The sequence below is a fragment of the Diprion similis genome, chromosome 4 (genome assembly GCF_021155765.1).
Source record: "Diprion similis isolate iyDipSimi1 chromosome 4, iyDipSimi1.1, whole genome shotgun sequence".
In the NCBI taxonomy this organism is placed as follows: domain Eukaryota; kingdom Metazoa; phylum Arthropoda; class Insecta; order Hymenoptera; family Diprionidae; genus Diprion; species Diprion similis.
Window position 1 is genome coordinate 21,570,752 of NC_060108.1, and position 27,870 is coordinate 21,598,621.

General features: G+C 39.8%; 8 protein-coding genes across 10 annotated transcripts in view; 1 reads left to right on the plus strand and 7 right to left on the minus strand.

The window, feature by feature from the left end:
• Window positions 1-2,313: 2,313 nt before the first annotated feature.
• On the minus strand, window positions 2,314-5,187 carry LOC124405733 (lipopolysaccharide-induced tumor necrosis factor-alpha factor homolog). The gene is made up of 3 exons (XM_046880889.1): window positions 4,840-5,187; window positions 3,102-3,255; window positions 2,314-2,732 (listed from the first exon to the last, which is right to left on the minus strand). Exons 1-3 carry the CDS (start codon window positions 4,946-4,948, stop codon window positions 2,621-2,623), a joined length of 375 nt encoding a protein of 124 aa, XP_046736845.1. The 5' UTR covers window positions 4,949-5,187; the 3' UTR covers window positions 2,314-2,620.
• LOC124405926 (lipopolysaccharide-induced tumor necrosis factor-alpha factor homolog) lies at window positions 5,001-15,173 on the plus strand (the record flags this gene model as incomplete). Its single annotated transcript, XM_046881197.1, has 3 exons — window positions 5,001-5,157; window positions 14,816-14,936; window positions 15,003-15,173. Coding segments are annotated over 3 exons (402 nt in total), but the record flags the coding sequence as incomplete, so codon positions are not given.
• On the minus strand, window positions 6,505-8,707 carry LOC124405734. The gene is made up of 3 exons (XM_046880891.1): window positions 8,098-8,707; window positions 7,900-8,005; window positions 6,505-7,779 (listed from the first exon to the last, which is right to left on the minus strand). Exons 1-3 carry the CDS (start codon window positions 8,267-8,269, stop codon window positions 7,692-7,694), a joined length of 366 nt encoding a protein of 121 aa, XP_046736847.1. The 5' UTR covers window positions 8,270-8,707; the 3' UTR covers window positions 6,505-7,691.
• Window positions 8,967-9,981, minus strand: LOC124405736 (cysteine-rich and transmembrane domain-containing protein 1-like). The gene is made up of 3 exons (XM_046880893.1): window positions 9,747-9,981; window positions 9,556-9,646; window positions 8,967-9,440 (listed from the first exon to the last, which is right to left on the minus strand). The coding sequence occupies exons 1-3, from the start codon at window positions 9,877-9,879 to the stop codon at window positions 9,398-9,400; spliced, it is 267 nt and encodes an 88-aa protein (XP_046736849.1). The 5' UTR covers window positions 9,880-9,981; the 3' UTR covers window positions 8,967-9,397.
• On the minus strand, window positions 11,151-13,801 carry LOC124405732 (lipopolysaccharide-induced tumor necrosis factor-alpha factor-like). Of its 2 annotated transcripts, XM_046880888.1 has the most exons (4): window positions 13,753-13,801; window positions 12,205-12,553; window positions 11,515-11,668; window positions 11,151-11,296 (listed from the first exon to the last, which is right to left on the minus strand). In XM_046880888.1, the coding sequence occupies exons 2-4, from the start codon at window positions 12,383-12,385 to the stop codon at window positions 11,194-11,196; spliced, it is 438 nt and encodes a 145-aa protein (XP_046736844.1). In that variant the 5' UTR covers window positions 12,386-12,553; window positions 13,753-13,801; the 3' UTR covers window positions 11,151-11,193. The 2 variants fall into 2 exon arrangements, with proteins under 2 accessions (XP_046736844.1, XP_046736843.1); XM_046880887.1 differs by lacking the exon at window positions 13,753-13,801 and having other exon boundaries at window positions 12,205-12,657.
• Window positions 15,174-15,346: 173 nt separating the features above from the next.
• On the minus strand, window positions 15,347-16,198 carry LOC124405927 (lipopolysaccharide-induced tumor necrosis factor-alpha factor homolog). The gene is made up of 3 exons (XM_046881198.1): window positions 16,032-16,198; window positions 15,694-15,852; window positions 15,347-15,557 (listed from the first exon to the last, which is right to left on the minus strand). Exons 1-3 carry the CDS (start codon window positions 16,196-16,198, stop codon window positions 15,452-15,454), a joined length of 432 nt encoding a protein of 143 aa, XP_046737154.1. The 3' UTR covers window positions 15,347-15,451.
• LOC124405728 lies at window positions 15,919-18,946 on the minus strand. The gene is made up of 5 exons (XM_046880883.1): window positions 18,875-18,946; window positions 17,613-18,594; window positions 17,237-17,544; window positions 16,915-17,170; window positions 15,919-16,491 (listed from the first exon to the last, which is right to left on the minus strand). The coding sequence occupies exons 2-5, from the start codon at window positions 17,698-17,700 to the stop codon at window positions 16,289-16,291; spliced, it is 855 nt and encodes a 284-aa protein (XP_046736839.1). The 5' UTR covers window positions 17,701-18,594; window positions 18,875-18,946; the 3' UTR covers window positions 15,919-16,288.
• A 7,398-nt stretch (window positions 18,947-26,344) lies between these two features.
• The window catches only part of LOC124405724 (cyclic nucleotide-gated cation channel subunit A), a 39,724-nt gene continuing 38,198 nt past the window's right edge, over window positions 26,345-27,870 (minus strand). For both annotated transcript variants that reach the window (XM_046880876.1, XM_046880877.1), the window contains 2 exons: window positions 27,225-27,336; window positions 26,345-26,663 (listed from right to left, as the gene is read on the minus strand). In XM_046880876.1, the coding sequence (XP_046736832.1) occupies window positions 26,507-26,663; window positions 27,225-27,336 (269 nt within the window). In that variant the 3' untranslated portion in view covers window positions 26,345-26,506. The remainder of the gene's footprint in view (window positions 26,664-27,224; window positions 27,337-27,870) is intronic.

The window sequence follows — 27,870 nt, forward strand, 5'->3', positions numbered from 1 at the left end:
GGCGTAATTGCAATAAAGCCGCGACGGCTTTGAGTAAACCACGTCGCCAGTTCGCTTTTTTTTACACGAACTTCGATATTCTTGAAAATATGTAAAGAGTATTCCATGCTAACTCGACCTGATTTTGACCCTTGACCTCTCCAATTTGGCTCGCGATTTTCTGTGTGATTTTTTTTTCCATTTGAATTGTTTTGAAATTTTTCCAATTGATAATAAAATTGATCTTAAGAAACTTTGAATCAGCTATAAATTTTAAAAGTTATTATATTTATGAATGCCAATTTAAAAATCTGATATTTCTGAAAAATCTTCTGTTGTATATAAAAATGTTTGAGCTTTATCAATCGAATTCCTGTATTCTACTGCGATTTTACAAAAATTACGCTCGGAAAATTCACTCTGGTATCACCATAATATCACTATTTTAATCCACTGGCGATTTTCAAATTTTAAGTTCAATACTTACGGTTTTGACCAATGACCATCGAATAATTTGTATCGAGAAAAAAAAATGTCTAAAATTTGTATAAATTTTTCAGTCCCAAATCTTTGGGATATAATTTATAGCCGAAATTACTTGTTTCTCTAATTTTTACAACCTAAAACTTTTTTAAATCAGCGTTATTTTTTTTATTATTTAAATTTCAACACTTTCTAATTAAAATAAGTTGCTTTTACTATTATAAAACGCAATTATTTAACAAATTACGCACATTTTGGATATTTCATAAAAATATTTTCTTTTATTTCAAATTAGCAAATAAAATTTCATGGTTGAAATTGACTGATTTTTACATTTCCTAAATTAAGGATTAACTATGGAAAATTTTTGTTTGAGTGATTTTTCGCTGAGACTTTGGTATGCTTTAAATCCAAGTGAGAATCGAAATATAATTTCATTTCAATTTCACAATCAGTGAGGTGCATTCCGTCACGATGTGGCTTATCGCGGTTTGTCACTTCCGTTGTTCCGTCGTGGCATCCGCGAGATTATATCTTCGTGGAATATTAATTAGTCATAGTTCTATTGCGTTAGACATTATTAAAAAGTCTTGGGAGTGTTATTCAAATTATGTCTAACTTATTAGTGTAGATTAATTGATGGTTAAAACGTTGAAAGTATTTGAATTATAACTTGCTTATAGTAGAATCGAAAAATAAAATGTGGCAACAGCGTTCTTTCATCTATCATATGATCATATTACTTCGTCCAAAAACATTGACTGTCAGAGCAGAAGACTGGTCATGACGTAAGCTGTGACGCCGATTTTTGCAGCTTCGAATTTAGATATTATTTACAAATATCATTTTATCTGTAAACATCAGCTTTACAGTTTACACCACTACCAGCCTTCTGTTCTGACGGTCAATGTTTTTGGACGAGGTGGTCACTCTCCTTTGCCGCGTGTTGCCATGTGGAAAATAATAAGGCTGCGTACGTTTCAGTGCATATTGAGACGGAAACCCGTTAAAAATTGAAAGAAATATGAAAAAAGCGAAAAATTGAATCAGCGCCATCTTAGAACTCTTATTTTTTGAAAGAATCTTTCTTTAAACCCAAAGAAACTTATCAAAAGTTGGAAAGATCGATGTTAAACAAATACGAATCATCGCTACCTGGAGTATTCTTCTTGGCTTCTGCCATAAGAACCTACCTATCTATAGTCTATGGATACATCTATCGATGTATGACACATTTTTCGATAACGCTGTAAATTTCAAGCCTCCAATTTGGAATTCTTGGAATCACCATTAGTTGCGTGAACCTCCTTAACAACGCGATGTTCTCTCTTTTTCGCCATTACTTGTGACATTTTCCTATTAGACACATTTCTGTCTTCTCCCATACGATATATATGTATAGCTGGGTGTACGCCACAAGCTAATCGCAAGCGGTTGACCGTTAAACACAAAACTATTCTTACGTCCGTGAGATATGAGTAGACAATACAAATCTGACGTGATAACATACAGAATAGGAATGCATACCTTCAATTTTCTGCCTATGCACTTATTTTTTTAAGTTCCTAACACGTAGTATATAATACGTATAATACGAACTATACGTAGGGTGTTTTTATTTAAAAATATCAAACAAAAGTCAGTTATACTGTCTAAAGCATGAACTGGTTACTTTAATTGGGGCAGCCTAACATTCCACAACTCCTCTGCATTAATAATACATACTTTGTGTGTAAAATGCATGTGCTGCACAATACGTAATCCTAATAAGACTATGGCACTTTATACATATATGTCAGTATCGTATTTTGGTCAACAAATAGACAGCACAAAGAGCGTTAACGATATACAAATAGATATGAACCGTATTTACAATTTTCATTAGCAGATGTTTTCGAATTCACGTACCCGTACGTATGACAGTTACATTTTACATGTATGTAATTTATACACAGACAGTACGTATAAACGGGAACGAAGTCAAATGATAGTTTGATATCATTGTAATTTCATAATCGGTCGAAAACTCAACCAGACAGTGACGGTATGTGTATATAATAAAACCTGCTGGTCTCGTAGGTAAATTTATTCTCACCCGTTACTCCTTGAATACGAAATAAATATATACAGAAAAGAAAATCTTGGCTCAAAATGTCGCTTAAAAGAGCTGCTCGTTGTATACTCCAACGAAAGAGTTACATTTGTGGCAAAAGTGTTTTGTTGCCAGACAGCTGTTCGCGCAGTAGACACACGGCGCGCAGCACCAGCATCTGAAAATTACGAATATGATTAGATATGAACTCATAAATATAACATGATACAGTGAATTCATTGAAATTTAAGTCGACCGCACGAACTTCGATACGTGTATGTTTCATGAGAATTTTCTGACGCATTGTACAAACTATAATATTTGTTTTTCACACCCCATGTACTGCCCCATAACAGGATCTTCAAATGTTAAATATACGCTGGATAAATATATATTTTGTCGATAATTGGTCTGTTGTTATTACTCCCGCTTGTGGGCGTGAAACACAGCTTCCGAGTTTCGTCGAATACATTTTGATCCGTTTCTTTAGAGAAAAAAAAATTGAATCTTGGAGATTCTTAAGAGGGTTTTAACAGAAATTGCTTACCCAACTAGGCAAAGGACAAGGGCCATCAAGTGTGTCCTGCCACTAGCTCCTCTCTCCGTTCTGGTGACACCCTTCTGGCCGCACACGTGACAGGTAACCATGCAAGGATCAGGACCCACGTTTGGAGTGGTGGTGAACACGTGTACAGAAGCACCTGCGTATAAAAATTGTCTTAAATTAGTTGGTGTGACATTTTTCTCGATCACAGGATGATATCTGTCACATTCTAGCGGCGAAAATCTGATGGAGAATCAAAATCATCGATGATGAAATTCGAGCAGCCTGTTCCTTCATTCGTACCTCTGACTTCCGCCATTGGAACACGAAAAAACAATTTACTACCGCGTCGACAGAAAATAATTATCAGCATGAGTTACACAGTGCATAGAATAATCGAGTCCAAAAAAATAATCGAACATAACTCAATTGAATCGGTATAAATTAATCGATTATTTCGTATTTTTATGAAACGGTGCACGTGAAACCCAAGTCTCGTACATTTCAGTATTTAGTCTTAATAGCGGAAATTTTTTTTTGTTGAATTATGGTTTCATTCAAAATATTTTTTAATTTCAGGTGAAAAAATTCATTTGTCATTTGATTTAATCCAACAATCGATTATTTTTGGTCAGTCGTATGAGTTATCACTTGATTTTAAGTACAGCCTATACAATCCTCCCAGTTTATTATTGAGATGCCACATACCATTGGCATGATTCAGACTGACAATGAGCTGGGCAAGAAGACACTTAAGCATTTCCTAGTCATTTAGCCGAAATTGTTTGGAAATATTTTCCTCCATCGGTAGGTAAACAAGTACGTGATTTATATAATGGCACAACATCGCTTCCGGGCATTTCGGAAAATCCAAACACCCATTATATGCAGAATATACATTGTTGGGGTGGACTATATTTCGAGCACTCTGATCTAGGGCATCGATCGACGCGTCAGGGCCGATTAATGATGTAGGTAGTATTTCGAAAACAATACTACGGTCATGCAACACTTACATCAGGATATTAAACAACACGGTTAGATACCGCATTTTTATCTTATCGCTGGTTTACTTTAGATAACAATTTACGCTTGGGCTTTCAGAAATGAATACCGTTTCGAAAATACGCTCAATCTTTTCCAAGTGAATAAAAAATATACCATGAGCCGCGAATAAATAATGAAATTAACGCTCTCGAATCGTATAACTGACTCGTGTAGGAATATCTTTTTTTTACACTATTTTCCTCAACCACAGATGGGGAAAAACTGGTCGTTTCACAATTAAAGTGAATGTAAAAAATGAGTGTGCAGATTACTTTCTTCACGGTAGCGCCACAACCGTTTCGTTGTTTCAAAATTCAAAACAATTCGGCACACGATCTGCCGTATAATACATAAAAATAATACAAACTCCTAAACCAAGTGTACCAGTTATTGTCACCTTTAGACCCAATTATTGAACCTTTCATTTTCCAATATTATAAATTTACGTCGAAAATTGTGAATTTCTCGATAACAAAGACCAACTGCTGGAGGGTTGGACACTGGAAATTTATTTTTTGGTAATCTTAGAAACAAGGATCAAACCTTTGTAACCAAAAAAGGTCAATCATTGGAACAGGGTCCATAACTGGTACACTCACCTCAAATCACCTGAAATTTCTGAAGCAAAATTCGATCGTGGAATATCACCTAAAGTGAAGAAAATATTTCCACTATAGATTATAAAGCGTTTCACCTGGTTGAATGTTGACTGGTTGTGCCGGCGTGTAGGCGACTCCACCACCTGGTTGAGGGATCGGCTCAGTCGTGGGATTGTAAGGCGACGCATTCTCTTGATGATGCATGTTGCGAATTTAATTAATTTTAAAGTTGAAAATTCGATGAACCGGGAAAGCTTTTCCCCTGATCCTCCCGACGCACCACTTGACGTTTCGAACTATGTTCACCTGTTGTCTCTGCAATCAGTTACACACAGAAACTTGCGCACGATTAACGCTGCAGACACTCGTGGCAACCGGCGAATCGGAGGAGCACCGTCATGGCGGTCACACAGGTGAGTAATGTGAGGAGGGAGGGGGAATTTCGAGAGGAAGGTGAAAAAGCGGAAGGATAGAGGGGATAGAAGGTTCCTCTAGTGCGGGAAAAACTCCACGCTTTGAACGCTCGTATATACCTGTCTATACCGATTTTACACCTTTTCATAATTATACACTCTCGGCCAAAAGTTTGGGTACACCGATCGAAATTTCTTGCCGCATTAAAAGTTAGACGGCTGACTCAAAAATAAAGATAATCAAATTTTCCAAGCGGTATTATAAAGGAGACAGATTTACCTGTATTTTTCTTTTTTAGAAAATTCTCTGCGATTTTACTTCTGAACATGGCTGTTTTCGGCTATTTTTTAGTCATCGAAAATTCACCCCATAGCTTAGGGAAACAATTTTCCTCCGTTATTTCTATGGTGAACTTAAAAAGGATAGGTAAATCTAGATTTACGATTTTTAAAAAGTTTCGTACGATTTTTTTTTTGCCCTAGTATTACATTTTTTCTTATTAATATCTTGTCTTAAATCCGATAATTCTCGAGACACAACAACTGGACTTATTACCGTCTTGACATTTCCTATAAAACCCCATAGTTATTGGATTACGCCTTCTTTTTTAACATATCTTTTTGATCTAAAAATGCAATACCGGGGCGAAAAAAATCGTACGAAACTTCCTAGAAAATGAAAATGTAGGTTTTGATATCCTTTCTAAGTTTATCGTAGAAAAACGGAGAAAAAATCTTCTCTTAGCTTTGTGGTTAATTTTCGTCGGCTAAAAAATAGCCTATAAACGGCAATGTTCAAAAATACGTACCGGAGCCAGAGAAAAAAAAATGGTGTAGTATTTTCTAAAAAAGCAAAATGAAGGTAAATTTGTCCTCCTGAAAAGGCGCTTGCGAAATTTGATTATCTTTATTTTTGAGCCCGATATTTAACTTTTAGTGCGGCAAGAAATTTCCTTGAAGCCATCTGTAGAATTGTCATCTGTATCTTATAATTAATATCAATGCAAGTCTGATATCGATCACACGTGACAATAATTCGAAATTTCCGACGTGGTGTGTGATTTTTGCCATTACATATATATATAGAAGACATATATGAAGCCGGTAAATTTGGCAACTTTTGTTTATTTGTCGATTTTTATCATATATAAAGGATTGAAGTTTCGATTATTGATTGGAAATTACAAAGTGACGAACGAAATCGCAACGTTTTCGAACCACTGCATGATGTCATTTAGAATTATTTATAGCATAAGCAGCCGCAGACCCTTACGTATTGAAATTGAATTCATATTGATACACACATGGCACAGCGTGATAATGTATATAAAAAAAAGAAACTGTAGGGCCTCAATAAGTCAATCGTTGTGCGGAAGCGAGGCCCGGATATGATTCGCATTTATGGGATGTCATGCTTCACGACGTGACAAGTATAAGTAACGACGTCTTGGTACGCCATGAATACCCTGTAAGGGTTCACCTTTGCTATTCAGTTTTTTTCCCCACACAGTACTAGCTGACCTGTGTCTTAGTTTTTTCAGTGACATATACTCATACATTATAAATGGAAATAGCGATGGTCGTATTGAACGAAAACAGCAATTATAAATGTCTTGTTGATTAGAACATGTGACTAAGGGTATGATTATACTTATGTGTGTCTATAGTACGGTAAAATATGTCAGGTCTAATCAGCCGCAGTTAACAGTTGAGGTATATAGACCATAAAAATTGCAAACTAAGATTAAGATAAAACTATTGAAACGTTCTCAAGGGGACCGGTATAAATACGAGATAATGCTGGTAAGTGGAGAGAAAACGGATTCAGCTGCTTACTGTACGAAACGAATTATGAGAAGAATTTCTGATAAATCATTTGAATTTACTCATCAGCAAAAATTCATTATCGTTACATAAAAATAAAGAATAATATTTTTCTTCTTGGCACCATATTCCAGCTACCGTAAAACTTCAAGATCGATCTTCGATTTCACTTCAAATGTCAGAGTTTCATAATATTTTCAGAACGATCGATATATTCCAACTACTTCAAACCTGCCTACTGACAGTGGCAAATTATTCAACTGAAAAATTGTCACTTGTTCAGTTCTACATGATTATAGAACGTTCGAATTGCTGGTGATCAATGAACTGATACAAGTCTAACGGAGCGTAAGAAATTGACTTCTTCAAAAAATAGTTACGACGTTAAAAGCAAAATTGTTTTGCTCCCAATTTTTAAAATTACACCGGTCGACTTGAGCCACGATTATTTCGTGGAATTGCTTCACGGACAATTTAACGTAGAGCAAATTCGCCTGCATTTATGTAGTACTATAGTTGTCACTGTAAACTTGCAGCGATCGCTTTCACATGGTCCCAATCACACGCACGCGTATTTTGGCCAAACCAGGAACAGAGTTTGACGCCTAGGTTTTGTCCTGGTTCACTTGGTTCTTGAAAACGAGCTGGGCATCTTGAAAGTTGCGATTCGTCCTTTTAAATTCGAGTCCAGGCAACAGGAAGCGTTTTCTCTACCGATATCGTTTGGGCCTCAACTGTGGGTAACTTCTGGAGCAACAGTCGATGCAGAAGGCGAACGGTATCCAGAACCAGCACAACCTGAATAAAATTGAAACCTTTTAAAACAGGTATATAAAATGCTAAAAAATTTACTTCACCAAAAAGTTTACTACCAAATTTACAACGGCTGATATTGACGAAACCTGAAATACGACTTACACTATACAACAGGCAGCCTTGATGCTTTCTCCCGACGTCAAGTGGTAGTTCGGAGAGTTCTCCGAAATTTGTGGACCAGGACCAGTTATGACTTGGGTTGTTACAGCTGAGTAGGATCGGAATAATGATCCGGAAAATTAGTCGGTACGAGTATTAGATTTTCTGAATATCATAAAGTTGATCTGTCGTTACGCCAACCTGGAGGATTTCCCGAAGTCAAAGCTGGAGGCTCGAGGGGCGGCGGAGGTGGTTCGTCCGCCATTGTCGGTTTGTAGAGGGTGTAAGGTGGTGGCGGATCGTCCGTAAGATTTTCACGATTTGGTGCAGAACTGCCAGCCGTTGCCGTTGCCTCTTTCTCCTTGTTGATCATAACGAGAGTTGCTGTGTAGTCAAAGTATAGGGGGTGGTAGTCAGTTTCCGGTTCTCCTATGTTCGAAAATAAATTGCCAGCCAGTGTTCACCGGCCAAGGTTTTATCGTCTACTGCGGAATCCGTGAGTTCCGTGCAGCAAGTGTGTGACAACATGTGTTTCGTATCTCAGTCAGTGACGTACCAGTAAGAGGAGTATAAAATATCGGATCGCAAGGCCTGTGATACTGTCTTTTGAACCGATGCTATCAATCATTATCGCGATTTGTTATCGTCGCTCAAATTCAGCCGCCATCAAGCTCTCAGAATTTTGAATATTGTACATTAACGCAGCGAAGTCGTTGGTGATACAATAACTCATGAGCGAACACTATCTTTTGTAACAATTTCGCGTAGGTATACAAACAATGGCGTAAGAACCTCTTCGTGACTGAAGTACTAATTTTTAATTCACACGTTGCTTCTACAATAACAATAAACTGCTGTATGGTATCCTGTTTTGCAATTGAACATAAACCAAAATTTTCTGCACTACACAAAGAGTGAGATAAAGACGAAAAACGTTAATATAATCGAATAAAGGCCGCATTTCAACGCAGTTGAGTCAGGATGATGTCATATTATATTTTAGAATTGCATGTATTTGTAGGATCCAAAGAGAGAGAGAAATAAATAAATTAAAGTGTAACTGGCACATGTATCTGTTAATTCTTTTACTGAACACCTTTAACCGTTACCTAATATTTACACAATTATGATATTTAATTACTTTACCGACGTACCCAACCACTTAAGCGTCTTGTTATTCACGATTAGCCCGGACTGCGCATCATCGCGCCAGACTCGAGGTTGAAAATTTTATTTCTTTTATCTATACAACAGGTTTCACATATCTTAAGAATCCATTATCTCTGCGCACAATCACCCACACTGACACCCATTCTCACACACTGACAAGAGTCCACAACTGTTCTTGACAACATTTTCCCTACATGGCAAGGTAATTAGTCAACATCCGCTCCGTTTTTCCCAAGGCGTCGATAAATCCATCGTCGGTTATTACAAATCGGTATAATCATCGCACAGACTGTGTCGTTGGCAACCACTTGTTACCCCCGTTGATTTGGAACTAGCAGCAACAGAGGTCGCAAGGTCCGCACCCTAGACAGAGTCTGGAATCGATGAAAAGTAAAATAAATAAAACGGTTCAAGCTCATACAGGTAAAAGAATGAATAAATAAAAGCAAGATAAAAATCGGAGTAAAAATCGCCAAAATTTCAACCCACCCTAAACAACACCCGCAGCAAAGTGCCGACTCCGCACTCATTCCCGTTGACCGTTGCTGTTCCTGGGCGGGAACCACGTAAACCGTCGTACCTGTCATGGGCAAAAATTATAGTAGACACGCGGCACGGACTTGAAATCAATCAATGACCATCGACCTGGTGCAAACACCATTTACTCGAAATTACGATACCTGGGGGTGGCTGCTGCGTAATTGGCGGGGCACCGTAAGGCGGCGGAGGACCGTACATCGGATAGCCTTGAGGCGGAGGCGGCTGATTGCCGTACTGCGGATTGTACTGGTAATTGTTATTCCCGGAGTACATGACGACGCGTCGTTAACTGCAGTCACGAACGGTATGCAGGAGCTGCTCGACGGACGGATGAACGGACGTCGACGATCCAAAGTGCCAACACTGACTGGCGACAACGAGTCGCGGCGCGGCGCGGCAAGACCGCGGCCTACGCGATAGCGTTCGTTGGAAAACATTCCGTCGCGTCGTGACGCCCCGCGCCGCGGCGAATTAGACTCTGTTATCTCAAAAAATTATCGATTTTCAACCGGAGATTCACGTGATTACATTTTGGCAATGGTGTTGTAACGAGGTGCTGTTCACAGGCCTTTCGGCCGCTCGACGGCACTCTCCGCTTGTACTGGTATCGCGGAATCGTTATTATACCTTTTCCGGATCGTCGATGTCCTCGACGTCACTTCGTATGATTAGATATATGACGATTTGTTCTTCGTTTGCTATTCGGTTTATGACGTACGTCATGGTTATTTTTTATTTCTATGCAGCTCACGATTGCAACTATTCGAGGCTTTCGGTGTTAACGTTAAAACCGTTGAGACGTCGTCGGGCAGCACAAGATCGTGCCAAGTTTTAACGCATAGAGCTGTAAAGTTTTTGTTTAGTGTTTCAAGGTGATTGAATTTCGCGCCGTATGAACAGTCTGCGGTTACTTTTTGATAAACTTTTAGCTCTGATCGGTACTGATGCCGATCCGATTCAGCGACTTTGTAGGACAGCGTAAATCAGAGTGCGAATGATATGTCGGTCGAGGACGTTCCGCACTGCGATCACAGATCAGTTGTACTATCGCGATCGTTTGTTTACTTTTGCAGTTTACCTCGAGGTTTACGAAAGGCCGATCTTCGAAAAAATCGTGCTTTTTGTGACAGCCGCGAGGTAGAAACGCTTCCGATGTCAAAGGAGGAGTCTCTGGTTCACATCGTGTTTTATCAACAAATTTTAATTTGTTTTACTTGCATCGTGCACCACGCGGTAAAGATAAGCGTCCTTGTGAAGTTGGCGGTTTTTTTTATGCGTAATTTGCTGTTTGTTTCCTCAATTCTTTTTACTTTTGTCCTTGCTTGCAGAATCACGAGTAGGGGACACATGGTTTGAAACAATAAAAATAAATACTACATAGGATATACGTTTAGTCTTATAAACGAGAATAAGTCGAAGTATCTTATAGCACAACATAAATTAAACACTAAATTAAGACGTAGTCTGCAGTCTGAGACTTGGACTGATTTTAATATCAGCCTTATTTTACGTCCGAAAATCATTTCCATGCGTAGTCTTAGATTGGGTCCGTTGATCATCGATCTCAATGTCCTCCTCAGTCGTTACTTAACGTATATACTTTCCTTGATAGGATTTACAGCTGGGACAGTAGTGTGCAGTGTCGAGACAGGATTCCGTGCAGTAGACGATAGGAGCGCAGGGCCAGCAGCTGAAATACGGACGAGGATGAAAATTTTTGCATAATTCTCCTGACGACTGTTTAAAGGAGAAATTTCGGAGATGGATAATGGATGCTTTGTACTTTCGAACTACGAGTCAAAGAGTTATGAGCGATTTGATGAGATAAATATGGCAATTAAAATAAGACACTATAATGTTAATTAAAAATTAGATGTTGACGTGATCTTAACAAGTAGCGCATCTTACCCGAACATGCATAAAAAGCATGCCCACAAGTGCGTTCTAGTAGTCGGCTGCTTAATGACTACGCTGCTGACCGTGCGATTGCACTTGAAACAAGTCATCGTTATTGGTTCCGGTCCAAATGGGGATACATTAGTAATGACATGAACTGTTGTCCCTGGAAAATGACGAGACGGAAATGAACATAATTTTGAAATTTTTGTAACTCTGATCATTTGAAAAAACAACACCTCTTATTATTTTCAATATTTTTGCAACCGGGGTTTAATTTTCATTCACGATTAATCGAGGATTAAAAACAGATCCGCTTAGTCGACGATAATTCTTTGTCATCTGATTAAAATACTTATCGAAATATAATTGATAACATTGATTTCTAGAATTTCTCGTCATGAACCTACGAGAATTGAGCTAAACCCACAAGTCATTTTACAAAAATTTCGTTTCACCCAGATTTCTGCAAGTACTATATGCTAAAGGAGCTTGCCACCTTGGCATGAGTAGTAGGTAATCGGTTTGTAAATCTCATGGACCTTGAAACCAAGATCAATACCTACATCCGTTCCGTTATCCACATCTATAACTTTTCCGCCATCAAAGTACCTTTGCTATGGTCGTTATACTGTGTACATATTACTTGAAAAATTCATTTCACTTGAAAAATTTAACAAAATCGACGCTGATTGTGAGTACCTGGCTGCTGGGTGATGACGTGTGACGTCACGTTTGCGCCGTGAGGATGATATTGGGGTTGTTCAGTATACGGGGGTAACGTAGAAAGCGGTACCGAGGTTCCCGTCGTCTGTCCCATCGGTGGAGAATATGGGGGTGGCTGCTGGTTGATAAATCCAGGAGGAGGCGGTTCCTTGTCCATTACTGTGAATGTTTGACGTGTACCTTGAATTTTTTTCGACGATGCAAATGCTGCACGAAGTTCGAAGAACGAATGGTTGTTGCGAACTGGATCGTTCGCGGTGTGAAAATTCAACCATATCAAGATAACGTTATCTCATTACGTTGGGCGAGGAACTAATCTATGAAACTTAATTCCATGCCAAATTCAGTGATGATTTCTGTCTAGTCAATGGTCGAAGATAGGAAGGATTAAAGACCGAGATGATAACAATGTCATCGCACCTTATATGGTCATTTAATTGTTGCTATTAGAGTAAATTCAATTGAAGAAAAGCATTCACGCGTTCTCGTTGCATCGATTAAGATTAATTGATTAAGGAAAAATATTCAGTTCTGGAAAGATAATTATTCACAATCTCATGACTCTGATTATTTCCATCAGAATGACTCACCGATGAATGTCGTTCACGACGACGTGCATCGGTTATACAATAAGTACTTTGAATCACGGTATTTCAAATGGTCATTTCACAATATCCCACGCACGTGTTTCTCAAGTGGGAATTGTGTTTGAAAATGAAATTACTTGTAATGCTTATATAAACATTACTGCGGGTGATTCCCTGGTCAGTGCAGTGACTCATTTTAAGATAACCGAGCGAAGCTTCTTTCGCATTATTTTATCTTATTCGTTCGATCGAAGCAGCAGATAAAATGGTACGATGAAATTTGATCGTGTTCAAATCAACCCGATTTAATCGGATCGTTTGATTCGTTTCTATTCCGACGATGAAAAAAACTAATGAAACGTGAAAACGCAGCAACGACTGTACTGAACAATTGACAAACAAACTGGTTATAATGAATAATATGGTTATTTATAATACCCAGCTGATTCTGAGTCAGATTCAGATTCTGCAATCATAACTATCTGTATTTTACTACAATATCGCTGGATCTAGTCCAATATTTAAATTCAACTACGCTGCAAGTTGATAATTTAGAGCTATTCAAAGGTAACAAAAGTTTGCAGATATTCTGAACCGTAAGAAGTTAATAATAGAATATATAAGACAGGTTTAAAAAATTCCGTAACCCTGGTATGTATAGACATTCTACCCCCGTTTCCAATTTATTTGTTTTTCAGCCGTTCGCATTCAAGGCTTCCTCTATTCTGATCGTGAATTTGGAACGATATAGCAAAGTTACCATAAACTTGGACGCAGTAATTCCTCTTCAAAAATACGCGAGTCATATTTCATATCAAAGGCCCGCGTGGAACGTGACCTGAATAGTAACATTACCTTGTTACATTCACCGCCGTCTTTGGTAGGATAATTACTCATACAAATACCCGCATAAAGTTTAATTTCACGGTCTATTTACAGAATGACTGGGTAGGATATCTTGCTTTCCGCAACTGTTGCAACAGTGAGTTAAGAGTCTCATCAACAATTCACGTCAAGTCAACATTAGCCGTTTCCTCACTTCGAGCTTAGCAACTTGTTGCTCGCAGAGCCCAAAAATTGCATCCACATGGTGCCATCTGTTGGTATCGACCTAAACATTGTGAATTCCTGCCAACCAGAATTTACCTGCTGGTTGTGAGATTACAGTTTTACCATACCGCACCAGCTTGGAGAAATTGAAAAGTTCGGATGAAAAATTTGAATATGATGCTCAAGAAACTTACTCGAATAATTTGAACATTTATTATTCAAAGAGATCGTTTCCCAAAAGTTAATGAATTTAACACCCTGTTTTTACGATAAATGGTAACATACCACCATCTCCACGACGGTATGTCACTTTTCCCTTGAATTCGAGGCCACAATTGGTATTGAATTTCTTTTGAGATTGCTACGTTGCGCTCGGCTGTTGTGAAACGGGAACGTTCTTTTTGTTGAATTTCTTTTCTCTTTTTTCTTCCCCTGCGAATAGAGACGATTTGGGATCGACCCACGTTATTTCTTTGACAGTAATTCTGCGGCTGTAGACATCCCAGTAGAGCATCCATGACAAGGGTTATCTGCCATTATGAAAATGAACCTGGGGTTTGATTCGAGCAGTGATAAACTAGTCGAAGATGTTTTGCATCCGCCTAATGTTCACCAGTAGAACCGAAATTCTATTCGTTATACCCTAATTGGACAGAATTGTCAGCTCGATCTTTTCTACAAAACTATTTATTGATTTTGCATGGATATTCAACGCGTCGTGTGAAGCTCGGCTCAATTTTTTTAGTTTTTTCACCAAAGGAAATTCACGTACTTCATGAATGTTTACAAAATAAGCTATATCCATGACCATATTGAACGATGAGTTGCCATGTCCACACCAAATCGATCCTCACCTCAATCCACAACTGGGAATGAGGCTCGTAAGTTTGTTATATCACCGATCTGACCAGTTATCATTCGACCCTTGATTTTACCTGGATTTTTTTCAGGTAATCACCATAGTCCGAGTATAGCGTACTGCCCAACGTGTAGGAAGAACGTTATCACCGAAGTGAAAATATCTTATTCGAAGATTGCACACATTACTTGCGTCCTTTGTGTTATTTTTGGGTAAGTGCTGATGGGATCCAATATCCTCTTTCGTCAATTGATACAATTTTTCATCTATAATCGCAGCTGTTTCCTCGGATGCTGTCTTCTTCCGTATTTCTCGATGTGCTTCGTCACCGCAAAGCATTACTGCCCGGAATGCGATACTCATTTGGCATCTCACAACTCTATCCTGGAAGTTTTGCACTAAGGAAAATGCCATCCATCTGCCAAGGCACGTCGGCACTTTTGATTTATAGACACCATTATACATATCTGAGACTGCAATAAAGCTGTTCCAGTTGTATACTCGTCTCTACGCAGACTTTTCATTAAGGGACTAGAAGCTGTCCCTTTATTCGACTTGACGAGAGTTACAATCTAAGGATAAATCTAAGGCAAAATGACACGAGTAATTTTCCGCCCTGGCGTGTGATCAGATAAATTTTATTCAATTTCCTGCTCCCACTTTCAACGTTCAGGTTTATTTTTTCCACCAAATGAGGAGTCCATGTCGTTGGCTCTCCTCTTCCGCATCACCAAGGCGTGTAAGTTCCCAGGTAAGTTCGACAAATCGGGCAATGGTGATGCGTACTCTTGCAGGAATCGATGCAGTACGGGATCAAACAACACGGCCAGCATCTGCGAATCGTTATAATTTACCGGACTCGTTATAACCTTATATGCCGTCAAATTTTCACACCAGGTGTTCCGTGTTTGTAGGCTTAATGGTCCGGGTACTGACTGAAAATGTTAGAATAAGGGCGTTCAACTTTACCCGCATAGAAAAAGTACCAATGCCGAGATATGGGTGATGGCCGATCGTCGAGCTTCGATTGCGGTGACAACGACTGTCGCACATCTTGGGCAAATGGTTGCGGTGGGCCTCGGCGGCCAGGCACCCCTGTTCGCTGGAACCAGGACTTTCATATCATTTCTGAAAGCGAGTTTGCCAAGTCGGAATAATGGAAAGCAAAACGGAAAAATTGAAAAGAAAAATGCCCGGATTCCAACGAGTCTGACGTTCCTGAAGCTTTACGAATATATGTGATGAGAAAATGAGAAGATTAATGTGGTGTATTACGAGTCACTGAAATAATCTGTTCCATCGAATACGGAGACACGCAGAGACCTTGGGCTTGGGCATAACTAGGCGGAGGTATTGGTGCTACGAATGAGGTGACCGTGTCGTTGGAGAGTCTTGGTGGTAGTGGGATGCTTGATTCGGTGTAGAGCGATCTCTGCTCTCTAAATATTCCCGAATACGTTGGTGGTGGTCCCATGGTGTAGGGTATCAGATCCGGCTGCGGGATGAGGAACGAGGAAAAGAAGAAAAGAAGAAACAATAACAAGGAATACTCCCGAGTCTCGTTTTAATTCCATCTACTCCATACCTCTTCTCCCTGAGGGATGTTTCGTCGGAAGCAATTTCCACAGCTCCATCGATTCTCTGGCCTCCTTCGTTGTAAATTCAGCAAGCTTCTTTGGCTGTTAATTGAAGGTGGTGACATTGTAAAATTTGGTAAGCCGGGTGTCGTCACAGGAGACGAACTTGTCACGGCAATTGCCGAAGTACCTGTTGATTAATTATACGCAATTTGCCCCATACGCTTAACACGGGAACACCGTCTAAATTTCACCTATCGAGGATTTTTGCATCTTTGGAATAACGACGATGAATAGACTGTTGATGCGCTTTTGGGGTTGATTCCGGACAAAACGAATACCACCAACTGTATCAACTAATTAGGTCAACACAATATTAAATGTTACCACCTTCAATAAACGTGATTGGATTCCAGCGATTCGGTCATTTCCTAAATCTATTTGAACGTTTTCAAAATACCTCAAAAACCTTTCACACTCGCCTCTTCTGAACATCTAACAACTGCTAAATAACCAATCTAAATTAATTCGTTGCCATTTTTCAAGTAATACAGCGACAGTGAAATTCAGGCGGTTTTCCCCGAAGTAAAAATTTGCATAAGAAAATCTTTACTCGGTTCAACATTGATGTAGCGAATGGGATGTTCCTGCTCAATGACGTCCAGCAGCAGACTTCTGGCATCCGGAGTCCGAGTGCCATAGTCAGTGGTCACGGTCAATACTTCACTTTTTGGTCCAGAGCGGTTGGAAGAGACAGAGGTAGCGATCTGCATGACATTCATAGGGAGCGTCGAGGACCTGGTCGATGTCAAAGAGGGGTGCGGGGGCGTCGCCTGCGTGGCGGCTTCGTGGCTGAACTTCACAGTCACCTGTAAGAATTGAAAATGCTGGAAGAATCATCTACAGGAACAGAACAAAAGATAACAAAGACTTACCGCCTCGACTCTAAACTGCGAGAATACAGATTTAACTACACTTGTGGAAGGTTCGGGACCTTCTATCGTTCTGGAAGGAATTTCAGCTTCCAATATTTCCGGTACTTCTAACGGGGGTTTTTGATTCTCCTCGTTAGATTTGGACATCGTAACCCCTATCAACGTCAATGGTGTCTGCGTGCCGCGTACAGTGTGCTTGAAAGTTCCTGGCGAAGGATTCATAGGGTACTTGATTACCGCTTCTAACGATTCAGGAACTTTTTGCACCGCATCGAAGTTGCGACTTGTCGGAGGCGTGGACGTTGAACCTGGAAATTAACGCCGTCAGCTACATCACACGGTGCGTCTAGCAGTTTACTTTACTTTATTATAGTACCCGTTGCTTCAGCGTTACAGAATTCGTTGCAGTCTTGGGTAATCGCGGAGCCATTGTTAGAGGCGCTGGGTTCCTGATTGGCCTCCATAAGTATTTATACGGGTTTCAATTCATTGCCGAATGCAGGTATTGTGGTTTGCAGGAGGAACTTTGCGAACAGCTAGATGATGGAGTTTAGTCGAGGCAATTGTCCTGTAACATTTCCTGTGCCTCAAAAATTTGTTGCAATCGGAACCCGTCAGTATCTCAGGTGGGATTGTCATCAGGCAAAGAGGGCACTTGTGTATCGGATTTTTGCCGAGCACGGTGAAATGCGGGATGAAACACAAACTGTGAAAAGGTGTAAAGATTGGCATAGAGTTAGGCGATTATGAGAAAAAGAGATCAAATTAAAGGCTTGGAACGAGGGAACGGTTATTAGAACGTAAGAAGGTAATAACCAAAATGGACACAGAAGCCTGCTCATGATATAGGTGAACGAGGATGACCCATACGTAACAATAGTCATGATTTTCTCCTCACAAACAGGGCAAACTACCACAATTGGTCGGTAGGACGAGGGCATGAATTTCAGGAGTATTCCCATTTTTAATACAAGTATTTGATCGACTCATTTCTAGCCTTCCAGAATTGAAAGTTGAATTTTAACAAGTCTATTATCTGGACAGGACGATACCATGCTGAACGGATGTACGCGAAACTATATAAAATTTTGAAAAAAAAGTCTGTTTGATGAGATCAACGATAACAAATGCTTGGAATATGTGTCAGATTCAGAAACTGATGGTATACGTAACCTGCTAAAGATGATCAAGTTGGTGTGCAGTCCAATTGTACGTTTGCATTAGGGTAGTTCTAGGGGTGATTCTGCCTCTGGGCTACGTACGGCGAAGTTCTGCCAACGAGGATAACACGAGAACAGATCGGACACCTGTGCCTCGGAGTTCTCAACACGTTTGTGAAACGTGGTAACAAACATAAGCTGCGACAACGTCAGTACGTGATTGTCATTTGGTATTCACGAGGTGCTCCTATCGTTCAAACTCAAACACACAGGGGCCAAATTTCAGGAATCCAACCAACGAATAACGTATATGTATGTAATACCAGATTGTAGGCTACACTTCACACTGGGTTAACGTTAATTTTGTCTTTTTGGAAATTCACCGTTTCCATTACGTCCGCCAATGGGTTTGAGAGTAAACTTATCAGACATCCAGCTACGCAGGAATATACGGTAAAGTAGAGATCAACATGCTTACCAACATGGTAGAAGAACGGTGCTGAGCAAGGACATGTACCATTTTGGCCCTGGGTCCGCTGCTGCATGTACATAATAATTGCAGTGTGGGCAAAGTATTGCAGCGGAGGTTGCACCGTTGATATGCCGATTTGTCACATTATCCGGAGAATATTTATCCTCCCAGTAAACGTTCTTACAATCGTTTACGTCCCTGTGCCGATTATAGTTGTCGAGATCTTCTAGACTCTCAGAGTTTTCGTCGCTGTATATCCATTCTTCCGATGGATTACCTGGCTCTCCGTCGCACAAGCTGCATCTGTCGTGATACTCGTCGCAATCACGCCTCTTATTCTTGTCTTGGGAATAGTCGTAGTATTTTCGATCGAATGGTTCTAATTGCGCCATATTGCCTTCCAGTACTCAATATTAACTAGGAACTTCCCGTAGCGGAACTTTGCTCAGCGTCTCCCATTTGTTATAGCGTGAAAACCACTGCTTTAATAGGTATGTATGTACTCTTGAGGTACGTGTGTGGCCAATTCCCCAAAGGACAATAGAAATGCAGCTGAAACTTGACGGAAACTATATGACGTAATTGACAAGGGATGTCATATTTCGACCCAATATGAATATCCGATATAGCATAATGCCGTAGATCGGGAAATATAGATATATATACATGTATACGTATATATGTGTGTGTGTGTGTGTGTGTGTGGTGGAAATTTCAAAGCAGTATAGATTTTAGGTAAAAGGAATTGAAACCAACCTGTTTAGCCCGGAAGAGTTTCGAAGAATTTGGAAGGATTCTAGTACTTGGTCACAGGATAAGAAAGTGTTTTTATTTTTAATTTATATTTTATGATTTCGAAACTGTGTAATCAGTGTCTGGACGTTTTTAAATTAATTTCGAATTTATCTTTGGTTATTCAGACGTGTCGAGACGTCTGCATCTCGATGCTGAAGTCATTGCCACGAGAATTTAGTGTCACTGAAATCTGTGAGAACAGCGTTGACGTAACCCGACAGATTTTTCTGCGACTTGCGGCACCCTTCAGGGTATTTTCACACTTCCGACTTTTCGTCGATTTGCAAAGAAGCCGCAAACGGGCCTGTCATTTATAACTCGTGACATAAATAATTCAATAGCGACTGTAAATAAGACGGACGAGTTGGACCTCCAGCGATATGAAGTCACAAGTAACACCCGAGGAAGTACGTCCAAGCGGTAGCAGCTATCGTGCGTATAAATTCAAGGCTGGCATAATCTAGATAAAGAATTGTAAACCCAAGCGTGATATCCAGAAATGATGTTCGATCACAGTGATTAGCAATGTTTGTGTACGGCTGAGTGCGGCGAATGCAGAATGGTTGTTAACTTGTGATTAGCATTGTGGAAAGGTAAAAAAACAAACGTACGGAAAAGAAAATTAACAACATTTTCTCTGGATAATTTCTGTCCTCCGAAGAAGACTCATCCGCGGAAACGATCAAGGAGATGGGAAGTCTGACCGAAACCGGAACTGCTGACAGTTCGAGCGGCGGTCAAACGATCGTCGAAGGATTTGTACCGATTAACGACAACGATACCTCGACTGGCGACCTGAGGTTTAAGAAATTCTCAACACGTTCGTCCTGGAAATATTTGCACGGTAATAATAATAACGTCCTGATTACGAACTTTCTTCCAGATTGGATCCTGAGTACAAAGGGTGAACCGTACGTTCAATTTCCTGTTTTCAGAGCATACAACCCTTGGGCCACGACTGGCCACAATGACTTGCCCAAATTGTCTTATGGCCATTCAAACCGCTGTCCGATACGTCGAAACTAGTCAAACTCACTTGGTTGCGGTCTGCCTATTTCCTTTAGGGTCAGGACTTATTTATTATTTGTAAGGATTGTGATTTGACCGGAAGTTAAGCGAAGAGAATTTAAGGGCCAGATCCAATCCAGAGATATTTGGCTACCACGATCAACGCTGCAGAGTTTAAAAACTAGCCCTTAGTCCATTGTTTTCAGGGGAGAAGTATTACAGCTCATTAATTTATACCCCCGAGGGATTTATTCACCCTTCCAAAGCCCCGAACATCATTCGATCGCAATCCACCCTAGTCAGTCAACGTCAGTCGTTAAATCTTCGGTATTCTCTTCTGTTACAGTTTGTGCCTTTTCCCCTACTGCACACCATATTTTCGAAACGCCGAACACTACTGTCCCATGTGTGACGTTTATTTGGGTACTTGTTTTGCCAAAGGAATCAACGGCATGGAATGCTGTCGTGACAAATCCGCGAACGAATGATTATACTGGATGAATAGATCTTTAATTAGGTTTATGATTATTTCGTGAATCCTCGCTTCACTCAAAAACCTTCTTTTCTGACCACGGATAAAGTGGCTCTAAATAGTCAACTCAAAAAACGAGCGATACAATTTCATTGCATCACTGATCCTGATCCCAATTGCAGGATATTGACTAGATATAATTAGTCATTTTCTTTTAGTGGTTCGTCGATCAGTTCCAATGCTAAAATACATTAAATTATCGCATCAACACACTTACGATTCAATACCCAATCCAATCTTAATATAAATATATTATAATTACTTACGAAATAAATGTTACTTAGTGAGAATAAAAGACTTGAAGAATAATGGCACAATAATTATTTTCACGTGAACGGTCGTAGGTACTTCTGGTGGATAAGGTAACCACAAACTAAATGAGGGATGTCCTAATTTCATCGGCAGACGCTTTTGCGCTCGGTAACTCGTGGAACTGGGACGCAGGATATCATTTCCCAAAGTTGGGATATAACTACTGGTCATTCCACCGGGCAGGGTGAGAATAATTTACACTGAATTGTCGGGATGCTACCAGACGATTTCGTCCAAACGCTCGTTTAACCCTGTGCCATCTATTCTTCTTTCTTCTCTCTCTCTCTCTCTCTCTCTGTCTCTTATATTCTCTCTTCTAGATCATCCCGTTCTCAGAAAAATGCTGAGTATATGAGATTCGCGGTGATCGGATTACTTTTAAAGAAAATCTTTCTATCAAGAGGAAAAAGTCCTTTCAGCCTGTAATTATACATACGACGATTAAAAAATGGTGTCGTACTTGCGCGTAGTCATGGATTTTCTGGTCCACATTCTCAACGTTTTTACGGTAAAACGTATCAAGTTTGCACAAGAATCACCCCGTCGTGTGACAGCTGCGCAAACAACGAGATGCAGGAGAACGTTACTAATTTATTGGGCATTAAAAAACGCGACACGAAACAGGCGTTTCAATGGATACCTACGACGATCGATCCTCGATTTCAGATCATGGCAATCCTGGCACGCAGTAGCACCTGCAGGGATTCGGTCGTTAATATGGAAAACTCCCCAAAATTGTATCAAGATTTATCTCAGCTTTGGGCGTAGCCTCGAGGAAGTCAAGCGTAAAGAAGAACACTTCGTCACGCCCTTAACCAGCAGCTGTTTTCGACTATTCCGATGTATGGGAGAGTAGAGACGTCTGAATACACGATTTGTTCACCATCTGCAGAAGCAAACATGTTTGTTTATTGTAATAAAAATAGAAAAGAAAAACTCAAGCGAGTTCAACTACTTCCACGCTTCAAACTGCTGCAAATATTTGCCAGTTCGATTTTCCAATACTGCACAGTTGCGATTACGTATTTTCCCAACTCGCGTACAAGTCTAATAACTCACGATGGTTTCAAGAAAAATGTAAAACTTTTCTGAAAATTTTGTCATAATGCTTCGAAATTGCGCGACGTTACTCACGTCTGGTTCGGCCTTTCAAGAACTTCGAGAACGGGATGAACAACATTGATAGGGTAAAAACCTGGAGGCTCGGAATTCATCCTGATAGATATGCGGTGTGAAACGGGAAGCTGCTGTTGAGTAATTTCCGGTCATAGGTCAGAGGTCCGAAAGATGACGGTTTCAACCACAGGCGCAATATGCGATGTCAACGAAATCTCTTAGCCACGTTATATAATGCTTTTATTACTAGAACCGATTCGGAGTCTGGAGTTTACGGCGAGATTCCGTTTTAGTTGGATATCTCATGCATGCGGCTCTAGTGGTGGATGAATTTAGATTCGATGTAAATTCTTTATTGCCTTCAGCCCCGTTCGCGTCAAAGCCGCGTTGTAGGTATACGCTGTGAGGATATTCGTCAATAAACTCGCCGTTGAACCGCGAATAATGTCGAGCATTGACGGTACACTGTGTGTATATAGTTTGAAGTTAAACGATATCTTCTCTCTCCATTATCACTATCCACGACGTTCGATGGAACCCGTCTCGAGGTAATGTGATTGGTGATAATTCAGGTATTGAATACGGTGAATAATATCGCGAAAGTCTCACTTTTTCTTATCATAACCGTGGGCACGATATTCTCTGCACGATTTTCATTCCCGACCACGAGAGGCTGCAGAACGAATCGCAGAAGTTAGACGTAGCTAGAATTCTCCGACACCGTTAAACTCCTTCGTGGCGTAGGTTCTTTATAGTCAAGTATATATTTATATGTACATACGCACACGCATGTGTGGTATGTATATAGATATATGTATAGAGCCATACACGCTACACACAGCGCCGAAGACCCCCGGCAATTCGTTACTTTTGACACACAGCCAGCTGCAGCAGAGGCAGACAATAAATAACTGTCTGATTATTACCCGATAAAAAATTGTCACAACAAAGTTGCCCCCGGGGTTCGAGAGTCTGCGAGTTAAAGTGGGCGCCTTGGTTTTTTGACGCAAAAATTAAATCATCCTCGCAGTCATCGAAGTGAATTACGGTGAAGCTGAATTTAGTGATAAATTTGAAAAGTCTGGATAACGGAAATGCCGCTAAATTTTAAGGAGGATAGTTGAGAAGAGAAAGAATTAATCGCAACTTTTCTTTAATTCCGTAAGATTTCTTTGACAACTGAAATTGATCGATCCATTCGTGACGTGTTACACAATAATCCATATATAGAGATAAAAGTCTTATACGGTGAACAAATTGAAGGAATTATCAATAGATTCTGATACTATAATAAGCGATGTGACAATTCCATATACCTTGTAACAGTTGTTCAAACAATAATCGGAAAAATTTATCGGCCATCTTTGTCCGAGCGCATTTAACGATATAAAAGAATTATTGGAACCCGTTTCTGCTCCAGTGCTGATCGATTATAGGTTGTCTTCTCGGTTCGGCAAAGCCCTTTTCTAATTCCTCCAGATCCACGATCCTCACACAGCTTCCTCGCGGTCTGCGCTGACAGTATCAGCAAAGGAATTGCCCCTGGAAGGCTCTTTATTGTCAGTGACTTTTGTAGATAGTAAATATCGATTTGATACGTATACGTACGGGTGTATTGACGTCACATTGTAGGGTTGATAAATTCGGTTTTGTACGTGAATATACCCGAGGATTCAGCAGGGAATAAGAACGCCAAAAAAAAAAAAAAAATTATACATACGTTATATATATGTATACCCATAGACCTATCCTATGGGAATTTCTTCGTAGCTCAATTTTAGCGGTTCATTGGCCTCTCGGAAAAGTACGATACAGTCTTCGCCGTCTTCTGCTTCTTAAATATTCCACGGTCAATGAACTTGGGAAACACCCTAGAGAAAACTTCTTCTTTCTTTTAATAGATTAGAAAATAATTGGTCGTCTAATCGACCTGCACGTACTTATTGCTAAAATTGTTTGCGTTTATCGAATACACCGAACCGCGTGACGCGTATTACTTAATGTTCGACTTCGACGATATACAATTTAATATTAATATTTATTGATTTTTCTTTTTTTTATATTACAGTGCCCAATACAAAAATCTTCTATGTAATCATCAACATTCATTTACATCGCCGCTCCTTACGGCGGTATAACATACGAAAATAGATATGTAACTAGTCACAATGTTTGCGTAATCATCTTTCGAAAAAACATTTGATGCCGTTTTAGACGCGGATTATTGGTACCTATTCGCTTATCCAGATATATATCTCTATATATTATTATTATTGTTATTATTATTATTACTATTATTATTTTTATTCTTTCTATTCTTATTATTATTATAAAATACGGTGTATCCTTGTGTACATTTTAATATCTAATATGTACATATACATATGTATTTCTTTAACCGTTCAATATTTATGTTTTCAATTGCGTATTATGATCGCTTATACTTGTCGTTATTTTAATCGCATATCCGCCGGCGTATTTCCGTTTATTTTCCTTTTTTTTTTTCTTTCCTTTTCACAATAACTACTGTACGGAATCGCTCGGCGATAATTATTTCGTGACTATCTCTCGATTCGCGGTTTCTTCGCCTTCGCAAGTCACATATTACAACGCAGATAATTTGAGTCATTGGCGTGAGCGGAGTAAATGTAGCAAATGCTCCGAATTAGGATGTTATCTTATTTCCGTTACGATAAATCGTGACATCGAGACTTTAAAATCCTCTGGCTATTTCCGCTGTACCCAGCCTAATTCCGCAGACGTTTGCGGCAGCGGGTTTGGGAAATATTGGAGTGCGTAATCAACTCAGCGCGAACAGAACGGCGAGGTTGTTTGAATCATTTTTCAAAAGGCGGAATGGCCTGACCGCAAATCACGGACTTTCGTTTTCTCGAAGACTTATTTTTCGCTTCATCTACTCGCGAGTTAGATGGATTGCTGGCGCGAATGAAGTATGAAGACGGTTTCTTCGGTCTTTCTTCGGCGTACCGCAATTTTCTTCCCCTTGCATGTGTCTTATATTACAAGAGGTAAAAATAAGGGAAAAACGGAAACAAAAATTATTCGAATCAGCAAAACAGCTGTAGTCAGTCGCAACGAAACTGTAATTAAAATACAGTTGCCACTTGCTGGTGTTCCGTTCGAGTGACAGTTTGTGGAAAAGAAAATTCTGTTGCAGGTACGTAAACACCTATTGACAGGTGTTTAGTAACACATAGTTAAAGTACGTCGGAGCTACCGATCGGTTCAAAATATTTTAGCACCTGCTCGATCGATTTTATTGTTAGTTAAACAATAGCATAATATTTTAACGCTCCGCACGCACCTCGTATATAAATACGAGTACACAAAAAATTATCCGTAATTATATCGCGCACTTTACGATTCCGCGGTTTAATCCTCGAGTTTTAACAATTTTTTTTATTATTTTAATTGCGTCTTTGTTGTTTTCCTCTTTTTCTTTTTAGGCCATACGTGTATATTATACTCTAGGTTATCTTATTTTTTATCTTAGTTTATGTCAGTTATTTCGATAATGCAAAAATTACCTGTATATGTGCACATTATTCAAGATACTTCAAATCGACGAAAATAAAATCCTCTTTCAAATTATCTACAAGATATTTAATTGTTTGTATACTTCGTCCGCCGTGCTTGTCGAGCTTGCGAGTATAAGAAAATATCCTGAAACGGAAAGGAGGATACAAAAAAGTGTCAAAACTAACGAGGGAAAGCAGCAGCGATACACTTTGCAATCCGTATAATATCACAAGCTCACAATCGACTCAGCGATCGTCCTCGTGCAGAAAAGCTCCGCGGACAAATTATACCGAGGAAATCTTTTCCGAGCGGAGATCTAACAAGCAAAGTTGAGACTAAACCGTGTTTTGCTTGTATCTTCTGGCACAATTATTTCTCCTTGCCCGCTGGAAGCTACGGCGAAGTTGATTAACGGATATGCCAGCGCCTCCAGCCGCACCCTGTTCCTCGTCCAGTTCCAGTTCCAGCTCGCTGCAGCTGTCGCTTGGATATCTACAGTGCAAAAACACGACCTGACACTTTCCTCCTTTTCATCACTTCGCGATTTATATTTCATTTTATATTTATTTCTATATCTCGTCCCGCCTCGATCCTCCAGCATTCCGATTTAAATTTCAAAGCAGTAGAAAATGATTATTTCATTGTTTCATTGCGGCTAGACTAATGAACAGAATAGAACAAAACAAAATCCATTTGATAGCTACATTACAAATTTTCGCTTTGAAATGGACGAAAAAAAAAACGTTTTTCATTTATCTTAAAAATTATCGCTGGACCTCTGCACTAAACGGTTCGCAAAACGGTACCCACGTTTCTATGCGTTAACGAATTTCTAGTAGACACAAAATCTGAATCACGAGTGTGTCCGTCGTAATCATTCGCGTCGTTAAATTGTCCGGAGCACTTAAGGGTGTGCAGACACCCTGAAACCTCCTGAAATGGTCTGTGACATCAGAAATACGTATTCACAGACTATAAGGAAGTGCACCGTGAATGCAGGCGAGACAATATCTAGTCGTTGCACAGTTTATAGCCATGTGAATGGTAACTTACGATGATTCTCGACGTTCGACTCGGGCAAGACGCTGCTTCATCTTTGCATGGCTGCTCGAATACTCGGCGAGAAGTCGGGCGAGTCGGGTTTGAAGGTTGTCGACGGTATTTTCTGAAGCAAAGATATTAATTATCAAAAATGGGTATGAATCGTTGGAAAAATTTGATGGTACACCTCGTGGCTATGGTGCAAAATTTTTAATTTTGTCTGGAGGCTTTCGCCGGCCGCTGCACTGTTAAAATGATGTAATCCATTTAGGCCCGAACTACCAGAGACTGTTATAATATATTCGAAATTACCATCATCAGAGCCGAGAGATATAACGCGGTGATGGTGATTTAGTACTTTCTGCTCCCCGAGCTGCATCCCGTAGGCTTAGAAAAACGGGAGCACCGAGGCTTATGTCCTGAATCGTCAGGATGACGTAGCGATATTTTGATGAACTTTTCTACTTGACGTCAAACGATCTTGACGCCGTTGAAAACGAGGAAGTTCTCCTCGCCGACTCTGCGATAGTTCTTCAAACTATCTTTTGGCTACATGATAACGCCTCGCTTTTCACTACGTCACGTATCGCTTCACCGTTGAAGGCCATAAATCATATGTCTTCTCATTCTTTCACTTCCGGTTTAACTATACGTCGCG